Here is a 12616-nt window from a genome sequence, read left to right as displayed (position 1 = left end):
GGAGTATCCGGGGTATTCTGAGTTTATATAATATGGACTCTTTTTGACTACCATTGAGACTTGTATAAAACTATTGTTGTGTACTGGTATTTTATGTACCTTTATACTATATTATTGCACATTTGAAACTACATTAAATTTACTATTAGCTTTAAACTGTCATTCTTTGCAGAATATATACGTTTTTTTCTTTTCAACTCTTGAGTAGTAGTTAATCCTTACATTGAAACTTGTGGCCAGAGTTCTTGGTTTATCCTTTTCAGTGCATTATAGTTTATATGGCATATGAACTATGCGGAATTTTGCTCCGACCCTTACAGCAGTAAAAACGGCAGTAAGACCAACCAATCTGAATAAATAATCATCAAATTTATTGAATCATGAATAATTTAAGACTGGTACAATCATTAGCTTTATTCTCCATGACACAGGACAGGGGTGAGAAGGGCAGGCCAGAGGGAGGAATGGTCCAAAACAGACCAACGGCAGATTCCAATCCTAAATGGTAACAGAAAATTAAATAGGGATGGTAGGGCGGAGGTAAACATCATACTGTACACAAAATACTCAATTCCTAGTTTTTCTCTTTAAAAATGGCTAGAAAAAATTCATCAAAATGCAGCACTTGTAATCAAATATTTACAGTTCTATGTTACAATGAAAAAAAATGTACATCTTAAAAGAGAACTTTTCTCATAAATGGTTCCACTGGAAACAACTAGATCAAAACAGCAACCTTCCATTTAATCTCCACAATTTTTTTCCATGTGTTTCCCCCCCCCTCGCTCTCTCCTTTTCCTTAAAAGAGAATTGTCACATTTAGACAAGTTTCAAGACACAGAATATAAAAAATGTCAGCATCACCAATGCAATATTGTAAGGGGTTTATTTGTCTCTCCAAAATATACCAAAAAGGAGGAGGAACTAACCAACCCCTCCCTGTTTCTGCACCATCACCCTAAAAAAAAAGAAAGAAATCCAATATATGACTTGTACAATTCTTGACAGTTATGAAGGAAAGAAATATTTTGCATACTTCCAATTTATAACAAAACACGACTGTTGCATAGAGTCTTGCACTAAAAACCAAGAAGTAATTCCAATTTGTGGGGCGGGTTGAGGGAAGGCAAAACTGGAAGCAACTCAGATGAAGTATTTCATCATTCTAAAAAGGGAAGGAATTTTTATTTATCAATGTTGCAAAGAAGAGCTAGGTAAGAAATGTGCACAACAGGTAACCCTGAATCCCGAAGTTTCAGAAAGGATACTGAAGTTGTCTCATCATCCCAAAGGATGAAGTTGCTCAATGTAAATTATTTTTAAGTGACACAAACTATGGTAATAAAAAGATAGAATTCATTTCCTGTTCATGGCAATAGGATATGCAGGAGAGGGGAAAAACCTGAATACCCAGCATAGAGATTTTGTAAAGGGAGTCAAATAGGCTATATATCTGATGTCAGTCAAGATCCCACATACTGCTTTCCCCAGCCATATCATTCCTGTAAATAATTCTTGTATGTCTTGATGTTTGTGAAATCTCAGTGCTCCCAATTCAGTCTGGCTGGACAACAAAGCCTTCGGCTAAATAAAATTTCTCCACACATTTCACTGGAGAGATCATCTCCATACGTGGTTTTTGCTTTCTACATATGAAGAGTTGCTCTTTGCTTTGAAATGGACCAGACAGCAGAAGCATGCATGGAATCACTGAATCAGGATAAATTTGCGGCACTTTTATAAGGAAGTTTCTGGACTTGCGCAACAGGGTAAAGTTGTTAATGTACCTTCACAGAAACCACTTTGCAGAGGAGGAGACTTGACTGGAAATGACAAATAGCAAACTCTAATTGTCAATTCCAAACAGATACAAGGGGTGGTGGTGGTGGTGGTTGAGAATCAAATTGTATAATTTAGCCACTGGGGCACAACTATAATAAACATTGTTTACTATATTGGGTAGGGTGAGCAGAATCCTTGAATGTTTCTTATGAGCCTATGCATACACACATCAAGAACCCGATTCCACAGTTCCCTTAGGAAAAAAGTCCCCACTGGCTGGGGAAAAACCCCCTCATTGGTTGGTTTACTTTAAACAGGATCCCTCTGTTTTTAGCAGAGAAAAGGCAGGAGATGATGGGAACCCTTCCAGGGCATACTTTTCTTAGCACTATTAACTATGTGGCAATGATGCTTTCAGCAAGACATTTTAATGTTGCATGTTAAAGGCATGGCAGCTGGGAATCACTCATGCTACACAGTTCCATGCAGATCTTGCCATACAGGTACAATGCCTGACTCCAACCTGCATTATATCATCACTTGGGGTGGACTTCAACACTGCGATAACTGGGGTACACACACAGCGAACAAGGTCTGCTTGCACAATAAGTTTGCTTCTTCTCTCCCCTGTACCCCCCAAACCTGTTCTATGGTCTCCCTCAACCCTCCATAACAGATTTATGGGATGCAGAGGGAAGAAGGTCCCATTGCATGAGCAGACTTCATTCATTGTACACAGCAACTTAGGTGAATCTTCCCCTAGTTTGTAAATCCCGGACTTGGGGGAAAGCCTCACATATACAACAAAATATATTGCCCGTATGACGTGCACCTCCTTCTAGGCAAGCTCTGGGTTCCAGGTAGAGCGTGTGGTTGCTACTGAATCATCAGGGTATGACTTTAGGAACTCTGCAAGACTCCAGAAGTATGGGTCGCCAACTACAACATCCATGGGGTGCGAAACAGAAACTGCTTAAAAACATGCAATGTAGAAACCAATCTCCAATGGGACACAGATGGGTCTTTCCCAATGCAAGTGGTCTTCCTCTAAACTTATTTTCCCTTCAAAATTATTTCAACGGAGAACACCACATATTCCTATGAAGGAAAGTGCTATGCTGAAAGAAGTCCAGACTGTGTTCAATGTTGGGTATGATGAATCTATTCAAACATTTATAAAAGGCATGCAGTACAAATTTCCTGGGACTATACCATTCAAAATGTACATGGATCTCCTGTTTTAATGCTGGTTCTTGGCTTGTTTGTTTTTTAAAAAACCCTGCAAGTGTAAAGATAGCACTTCAGGGAGAAGGCAAAGAAAGAATCATTTTCTAGGATGATGATTTCCATATGAAGGGAATTTTTGACCTGGGAGAACCTTTCAAATCTGTCCCGCAAGAGATCCTAAGAAGCAGGGAGCTAAAAAACTAGCTCTCTCCAGCATGTTAAATGGATCTGCTTAGGGCTGTGGATCACTGTGGCCCATTATCAGCAACCAGGTGAGAATTAAGAAGGTCAGCTAAGTACCCTCCTTCTATTTTGTTATGATGAAACACTCAAGCAATTCTGGTTCAACAGTTCAACAGGCCATTAGTTCTAGAAAAACATAATGGGAGCAAGTTCACAAAAAACTCCAAAACACAACAGATTAAATTCACACGTCACCAAAAGCAGAAAGTTATGAGGTATAATAAAAAACCCTTACTCTTTCATGAGGCATGGTAGCATAACCATAGTCCTCTTCAGGCATTACAAAGTTAGAATCACAGGTGGCAATTAGAATCATAGAATTGTAGAGATGGAAGGGACTCTGAATGTCATCTAGTCTGACCCTCTTCATTGCAGGAATCTCAACACATGGTCTTCCATCCAATTTGAAATCATAGAAGATCCTGCTTAGCTTTGCAAATGTGTGAGCGGTTTCATTGCTGCACCACCAGGTTCTGGATGTCTGGGAGGAAGTGAACACCGTGTAGCAGTCCTGCTCCCCCCTCCCCCCGACTTTGCTGTGTTGAATGGTAAGGATTGAAGTAGGATTGTAAGTTTGCTCCCATGAACATGCTGACAAACCTCTGCACAACTGGGGTTCCTGATTGCAGAGAGGCTTGTAAATATGCTCAGGGGTACCCATTTACAAGCCCCCTATATACCTTGCTGCTCAACACAACGTGATTGGAAGTGGGGCGAGAGCTCTTACGGTGCCCTTTGTCAACCTGGTGCCCTCTAAAACTTCTGGAGGGCACAAGGTTGCTGAGGACTGTCCTATACGCTTTGACATTTATAATGTCTGAAGAGGGCTTGAGTCTGTTGCATCATATTAACCCTACAAAGATTTAACACTTTCTTTTCAAAATGGTGACAAACATCTAACCTGCATGTTCTAAAACAAAAGATTCTAGCAGTGATGCTGTACAGCATCCTAGAATATTTGTTTCTGCCTCCATTAGATAAACATTTGTCCAATAAACTGTTAGCTGTAAGTTGATATGGACATTCTGAAAAGCCCTCTCCCTCTTATTTTTCCCCACTCTTTTAGTTATTGTCACATTTTTAAAAAAAAAACCCAGAAGAAATCTCAATTATCTTATTACAAACAGTATTCACAGCAACTCACATAATTGTACTCCAAGAGATGACTCCTATAGCCCTGTTTTGTTTAAATAAAAAAACCCCATCATATGCAGCACTAATGGAATTCAAACACAATTAGTAGAAAGTAGGTAAGGCATCTCTTTAAAAAAAATCAGCACCCAAAGATAGCTGAAAAGGCGTGTCTGTGTGTGTGTGTTTTGACTGTGGCTCTAGCTGTGCTACAGCCTGAGACAGCTGACTAGTTGTATATTTCAAACAGAAAAACACAAACCAGAGTGCAATTCTTTGTGAGGTGTTCTTGTTCCCCAGCAGAAGCACCAAGATATTTTTTTAAAAAAAATAAAAATTAAAAACATGAATCTTTACTCTGTGCGTTTGGGCAAGGAGGAAAAGGAGAATCTAAGAACCAGATAGGTTCAAAAACATGAACCCTTCAAAGAAACAAATAAAATATTTAAAGACACAGTTCTCCTTTACGCAAGACCTGGCTTAATAAAAATGATTTAACAAGTTCCAGGAGTCCAAATAGGCTTTAGTGTTTTTGTACTGAAAAACAGTGAATTCTCATTCCTCATGACAAGTGGCTTTTGAAAATGAGGGCATTTCAAAAATAGTTTATTTTGAGGCATGAGGATGAAGTGTTAAAAAATTGTACTGGGCAGTGTGAAGGCTAAACAATTGCTGCCTCAAACTTCTGGTAAATGTTCGGGTTAAGTAACAGTGTAACTAAAACCGGAAGTGTTCATTAAGCGTGTTTTCACCCTTCCGGTATGGGCAGCTATGCAAAGAACAGATGTGCATCCATGGGTTATGAAATCCACACTGGAGTTTTGCTTCCAGTCTTCCCTGATGCAGATCCTATTCCTGAAGAGCAAGCTGCAATCTAGTTTTAAAAGCCACTTGCCTTTTCAGCGGTGACAACTGCTAAAGCAAAAAGTGGAAGTAAAACACAGGCTGTGGGTATGTTTGTTTTCCTATGCATTACTTTGAATCCTGGCAAAAATGGTCATAGTCCACAACATGCTGCTGTGGCTCAAAAGTTCGTGGCTCCATTGAAAAGTAGCAAATGATGTGCAACATCTGTGTTTGGGGTGGATTAAGCCTTACATCTGCACCTATATAAAGAAAACTAAATACATAAACATAAAAAGCCAGATCTCTAACTAGAGAACACCCATAAGTTTGTGTGTGTGTGTGTGTGTGTGTGTGTGTGTGTGTACATGTGTGTGTGTACGTGTTTTCCCTGTTTCTCAGCTCTTTGCCTTTTGTGGAACATTATCAAGGCAAGCAAATATTTTATAGCACCAGAACTATCTGTAGATGAGGTTAGACTGAAAGATGATGTTTAAGTTCAGCAAATTCTGAATGAGTTTGGTCAGAAGCAGCATAGGCAAGATCCATTCCCTTTTCTCCCTTTCTGGACAGTACATGGCACAAAGCTCTTTTGCTTCATAGCTTTGTAGGTGAACATTTTTTGTTCCTTCTTCCCCCACGCCCACCACAAATTACTATGACTAATGTAATTGTTGGTATGGGGGAAAAACATGTATTCAGTGTCTTAGGCATGTGAGCTCACAGCAATGTCAAAAAACAAAACAAAAACCAAGTAGTGCAGTTCTAATTATTAAGGAAAATAAAAACACAATTCAAAAACATCAACTGGGTTGCCTGCACCCATATTTGAGACTGAAAAGGGGGTGGTTGGGGGAGAAACAGAAGGGGCGGAATAGTGTCTCTATTGTTCTTGCAGCTCTAATACTGAGATGTCCAGCTGGACTAAAGACCAGTAATCTTCATGGTTTGGTGATTATGTCTTCTAAGCAAGGCAGGAGATGGACCATGGGAAATAACCCACTTCTGCTATTTTCGCATCATAATGTTGATTCCAGAGATGAATCGAGGATGTCGTCATGATGGCTATTGCTGTTGGAGTCACTGTCGTAACTCTGTGGGCTTGAATAGTTAGCTGCCTCCTGCAATCTCATCAGCATGTTCATCTGAGGAAATATCACAAGAGGACAAGCGGTGTTACTTGAATGTTGGCTCCATTTCCACATTTATTTATTGGCCTGTTTAAGCACTTGCTCTGCTTGCTGCATAAGACCCTCAATTAGCATTCAATGCCACAAGAAATCTAGCACCTACACAAGCAGGGTAGACTGGGCAACCAATTCTTCCTTGGTGTTTATGGACTACTGGCAGTAGCTACGTGGTGGAAACAGAATTGGAGTTAGGCTGGGTGGAGTGGAACTAGCTTGCTGGACAAGCTAGAAAAATCCTTCTATCCTAGTAGCGGATCATGCCAAACATTTCAACCTTTCTCTGGAGGTTATAAGTTACCCATCTCCATCGCATCATGCAATGCAGGGTCAAGGAACACTTGGATCTGTTGGGGCTCACATGCCAATGTTGGGCAGGGCGAAAAACAGTGTTTGTCAAGGGCCCACCCCTTTCTCTCCCCTCTCAGTGGGCTGCCAGGGGAGGGTATGATTGCTCTTGCTGGAAGTGTGAACCGACTGCTTGCAAACACCCACCTTCCATCACTCTGTTCATTTTGATGTTCTCCTGGGTCCGTCCCCCTCTCCCCGCCCATCTCCTCTCTCTTGGCTCCTCAGACTTGCATCAAGTTAGGGATGAATGCAGTCTCAGGGGATTAGATTCTCCACCCCTTATCTAAGTCCCTTTTGAAGTCACATGTAATGTCATTGGTGCTGAAGTGGGGGTTTTTGCAGCCAATTGAGAGTATAAGAGATTTTGGGTCCCACAAGATTGGTCCTGCCCATTTGTTTGTAATGGGCAAGACCACTCACATAACAGTGCCATCCTATGAATCCATGGAAAAAGCAGCTTCTGTGGTGCTGTTGTAACATGAAAAGGGCACCATTACCATAATCTGCTCAGTGAATGAATTTGCAGAAGGCATGGCCTTGAGATAAGTTTCCAAGGCGGTTTGTAATCACTGTTTTACTCCTTCCAAAACTTAAGAGATGCTTCTCACAGAACATATTGTTCAGCATACACAAAGCAATCACACAGACATTGCAAGCCAAGTAGACACCATCACATCTGCAACACAATTCTAAACTTCTAGGATGAGCCACAAACCACACATGGGGCTAGACTGGGGTCATACAGACCACCTGTGCCTTTCTGGACCAAGTCTCAATGCTTCCAAATGATACAACATTCAACACAATAAAATTTGTGCTGCTGACCAGCTGAGAAATCTCACCAGAGGATCTCCTTCGGCATCACTAGGTGGAACTTGCTTGCTGGTTGAACCTTCCCGAGGCATGGAGTACCCATCAAATCCAACATCTTCTGGCCGCAGTTGCAGCAAAGGAGGCCATTCGTGGTGTTGTGGGGTGGCTGCCCATGGGTAAGTGTCCATTACCCATTTGGCAGGGTCTTCCCATGGTGCTCTTCTTCCATACAACTGCAAGCAAGAACAAGACATCGACCCTCATTAAAAGATTAGATTTTTCAATATATAGGCCCTTTTTAAAAAAACAAAAACAAATTTCTATTAAAGATTTCCTAGTTTTCAAAAATATGTGCATTGTCTCTTTTTTCAAGTTGTGTTTTCTACAGATCAGTTTTATTTGTTGCGAGGCATTAGTGCTGCATACAGTATAAAGTTGGGAAGAAAAGATGGGGAGGGGTGGAGGATGGTGAGTGGGGTGGGGATATATAGGCCTTTAAGGTATAGCCTCTTGGTTTGTCATGACATTTCACAAGAGGAATCTCCCATTGTGTAAAAAATGTCCGGGCCAAGAACAGCCAGAGCTCTGCATGCTTCCTCCTTTAAGCACCAAGCTCTAACTGTTCCTGGGTTGCCTGTTCATTGCAAGTGATGTGGAATAATGATTCCCAAGTATTTGGAGGTGTCCGAGCATCTGGATTTCTCATAGGTCACAACCATCACAGCAATGGTTTTCTGTGTTCTGGGAAAGCCTGGGATTCCTCAGACGTTTATGAGGGTTTCCTCAAGGAGAATGGTGGGACCAAAGTGCCTCTACCGCACATTGATATCATATATCACACGCAACCATGGGATCTTTATGCGTTGCAGGTACCTAGGATGAACTCTTAGTACATGTGAATTGAAAGTAAGAACTAATGGCGCTGGCCAGCTCATGAGAACTGAGCATGTGCAACGAGGCAAGCAAAAGGAGAATGCACAGGAAAGTGTGGGATAACACTTGGTTTCACATGTCATCAGCGCCCCCCAACAACCCCTCAATTCATAATGAATGCTCTTTAAATAGCCTGTGTTGCCTAATCTCCCTGCAAACAAATCAAGATGAATGTTCAATAAACAGGTTGTCTGGAAGCACTCAGGGATAGACAACCGTCTCCTCTGAGAATTTGTAAACAACAAAAGAGGTATGAAGCTTCTCTGATCTCCTGTCCTTTTAGACCAAATGTGGTTAAAGCTTCAGAAGTGCCTTTGCCAAACTGTTTGCTTGAATGTTTGGCTTCAAAGTCATCAAAGAACTACAGTTCAGTGCTTGGCAAGCTTCCCCTGCTTTGGTGCCAAAAATCTCCCAAGGAACAGGTGATTCCACACATTTTAGTCTTTGACTTCAAACACGCATGCCCTCGCCACTTTGAAGAGGCGGTTTGATTTGACTGTAGCTTGCAAAAAGACACCACAAACCCTGCTCTGTGGAGCCATGGCTTTTTGTGAACGTATTTACACGCAGTGTCTTGGGCCAGCCAAAACCATTTGAGCAAGATGAAAGCTGAAGTTACAGAAAGTGTTTCTAGAGGAAAATGAATGTTCATGTTTCCATGCTTGTAGTACAGAGTTTAAAGTGGCTGCCCTTTTGGGGATTGTTTTTCACTTGCTATACTTCTCTGTTCTGACAGCTTACATGGTGGAACATTAAGCAGGCCCACCCCACGGGGAGCAAAGATGCATTATAAGAACATCAGAATATCATTAGCATTCCAGGCATAAAGATTTCAAGAGCAACCCATGACTGCAGTGGGTTACATGACGAACATAAATGCTCCTATTCCTATTCATCTCTTTTATAACCTGTGTTAAATTTTAACTTAAGTTTTAAAAGAAAATACTGGGGAGCTCTCAAGAGTCTTCCTTTGAACCAGTCAATTAGTTAAAACAAAAAACATTTATTCATTTGGCCATTACAGTCTCAGTCTCTCTCTCTCTCTCTCTCTCTCTCTCTCTCTCTCTCTCTCTCTCTCTCTCTCTCTCTCTCTCTCTCTCTTTCTCTCTCTCTTTCTCTCTCTTACGGTGAACATTCTCTTGACCAAGGAATTTAGAAACACAAGAGGGGAAAATATTGAACCATACACTTGAGGTAGATGGAATCTCTGTCTACGTATTTTGCTACCTTTGGATTCTGACAGTTTGAAGCTTCTGTAGGACATATCCGATTTGACAGCACTTGTCAAATCTTTGTAGCATGGTGTTGCTACAAAGTATATTTTTTCTCTATCCAGAATTGTTTTAGAAACATTACAATATGTATGAAATAAAACAATTCTATATACAGTGAAATATGCTTTGTAGAGATTTCTCAGAAAGCAGGGTGTGTATTTATTAAGTACCGTATTTTTCGTACCATAGGGCGCACCGGACCATAGGGCGCACCCATTTTTTGGGGGGGAAATAAAGGGGAAAAAATTATTTTCCCCCCCCCAGGCGCGGGGCTGGGGCGGGGGAAGCTCGAGCTTCCCCCGACCCCAGCCCGCAAACAGGCAGCTCTCTGCAAGCCGTGGGAGCGCTCCGGCTCCTTGCGGAGAGGTCCGCGAAGCCTGGGCGCGCTGAGCTCAGCGCGCGCAGGCTTCGGCATGCTGGCAACTCCCCGCAAGGAGCCGGAGTGCTCCGGCTCCTTGCGGAGAGGTCCGCGAAGCCTGGGCGCGCTGAGCTCAGCGCGCGCAGGCTTCGCCATGCTGGCAACTCCCCGCAAGGAGCCGGAGCGCTCCGGCTCCTTGCGGAGAGGTCCGCGAAGCCTGGGCGCGCTGAGCTCAGCGCGCGCAGGCTTCGCCATGCTGGCAACTCCCCGCAAGGAGCCGGAGCGCTCCGGCTCCTTGCGGAGAGGTCCGCGAAGCCTGGGTGCGCTGAGCTCAGCGCGCGCAGGCTTCGCCATGCTGGCAACTCCCCGCAAGGAGCCGGAGCGCTCCGGCTCCTTGCGGAGAGGTCCGCGAAGCCTGGGCGCGCTGAGCTCAGCGCGCGCAGGCTTCGCCATGCTGGCAACTCCCCGCAAGGAGCCGGAGCGCTCCGGCTCCTTGCGGAGAGGTCCGCGAAGCCTGGGCGCGCTGAGCTCAGCGCGCGCAGGCTTCGCCATGCTGGCAACTCCCCGCAAGGAGCCGGAGCGCTCCGGCTCCTTGCGGAGAGGTCCGCGAAGCCTGGGCGCGCTGAGCTCAGCGCGCGCAGGCTTCGCCATGCTGGCAACTCCCCGCAAGGAGCCGGAGCGCTCCGGCTCCTTGCGGAGAGGTCCGCGAAGCCTGGGCGCGCTGAGCTCAGCGCGCGCAGGCTTCGGCATGCTGGCAACTCCCCGCAAGGAGCCGGAGCGCTCCGGCTCCTTGCGGAGAGGTCCGCGAAGCCTGGGCGCGCTGAGCTCAGCGCGCGCAGGCTTCGGCATGCTGGCAACTCCCCGCAAGGAGCCGGAGCGCTCCGGCTCCTTGCGGAGAGGTCCGCGAAGCCTGGGCGCGCTGAGCTCAGCGCGCGCAGGCTTCGCCATGCTGGCAACTCCCCGCAAGGAGCCGGAGCGCTCCGGCTCCTTGCGGAGAGGTCCGCGAAGCCTGGGCGCGCTGAGCTCAGCGCGCGCAGGCTTCGCCATGCTGGCAACTCCCCGCAAGGAGCCGGAGCGCTCCGGCTCCTTGCAGAGAGGTCCGCGAAGCCTGGGCGTGCTGAGCTCAGCGCGCCCAGGCTTCGGCATGCTGGCAACTCTCTGCAAGGAGCCGGAGTGCTCCCGCTCCTTGCGAAGAGGTCCGCGAAGCCTGGAGAGCGTGAGGGGTCGGTGCGCACCGACCCCTCTCACTCTCCAGGCTTCAGCGAAAGCCTGCATTCGCACCATAGGACGCACACACATTTCCCCTTCATTTTTGGAGGGGAAAAAGTGCGTCCTATGGTGCGAAAAATACGGTAAATAATTAACAGAATTCACGCTTTATTCTGAGAGCATGCCAAATGGTGACTGAGCAAATTTGTCCGCTAGGTGGTGCCATGTAATCCAAAATCAGGGACTCTCACTCAATGAAATGGTATGTCAGAAGAAGAGAAGAGGATTTCTACTCCAAAGACATAGATTCAACCTGGCAAATGGATGCTTATAAAATTCCAGTTCTACTTTCAAGTCTCCTTTCCTAAAAATGTGGAATAATATCTTAAATCTTAAAGTTAAGGTTATAGACTTATCACACCATTTCCCCTTTTTTCTTCTTTATTCAAGGCCATTTAAGTGTCTGAAATATGCTTTCAGATCACTGTGCATCCAGCAAGTTATGGCACTGAAAAACCACAGGCATCTTCATACATTCTTATGGGAAACAATCAGCAGCAAATGGTGTCCTTTCTTACAAGACTGAGATGTTACCGACTTGTTGAGGATGGGAACATGAAACACAAAATAGATTAAGATGCAGAGTCACCAGCAGTTATCATGTTTGTTTCACAGATATGCTGGCTGAGATAACAATAGCAGTGTTGTCTGAGCTGCTTGAAGCTGCTGAACAATTAGAACTTGTAATAAGATACTAAGCACTATCAGTTCAATCAGTCCTAAAAGACTCCTAAATCACTTTAATGACTCCTAAAGCACCATAAAGGAATTTAATATATATTTCTTTTTTTAAAAAAAACTCTACAAAAATGTTACAACTAGTTTAATTACATTGCTTTTGCTTTGTTCTTCTGAATGATAAGAACACAAACAAAACTACTTGAATTGTGGAGAGAAGTGCACTTTCCCCACATCTTACTCCAATGAAAAGAATACTGTGTTCTTTAAAAGATAGTAATAAATGTAGTGAGATAGCTCCAGACATGTGCTTGCATGAAAAGAAAAGCTACTTTAGTTAGCAGAAGGGACTCTGATCCAGTGGAGGCTCCAACACTGCCCCGAGTGTCGCCCAACAGAGCACAGAGAGGGCTGCAGGAGGAATTGGTGAAAATCGCTTCCCTCCAGTAGTTGAGTCCCGTTAACAGAGTTGGTTCCCAGCAAGTCTAGGTCTACCCCACCGGGTATTGGTGCAATTCCTTTCCAAG

General features: G+C 44.2%; 1 protein-coding gene across 8 annotated transcripts in view; it reads right to left on the bottom strand.

Moving 5' to 3' along the window:
- Positions 1-348: 348 nt before the first annotated feature.
- Positions 349-12616, bottom strand: part of NAV2 (neuron navigator 2) — a 535652-nt gene continuing 523384 nt past the window's right edge. For all 8 annotated transcript variants that reach the window (XM_081891071.1, XM_081891073.1, XM_081891066.1 and 5 more), the window contains 2 exons: positions 7607-7810; positions 349-6371 (listed from right to left, as the gene is read on the bottom strand). In XM_081891071.1, coding sequence (XP_081747197.1) covers positions 6246-6371; positions 7607-7810 — 330 coding nt within the window. In that variant the 3' untranslated portion in view covers positions 349-6245. The remainder of the gene's footprint in view (positions 6372-7606; positions 7811-12616) is intronic.

The sequence above is a fragment of the Podarcis melisellensis genome (assembly GCF_964234715.1).
Source record: "Podarcis melisellensis genome assembly, chromosome: 1".
Lineage (NCBI taxonomy): Eukaryota > Metazoa > Chordata > Lepidosauria > Squamata > Lacertidae > Podarcis > Podarcis melisellensis.
This window is presented reverse-complemented; position numbering and strand designations above follow the sequence as displayed.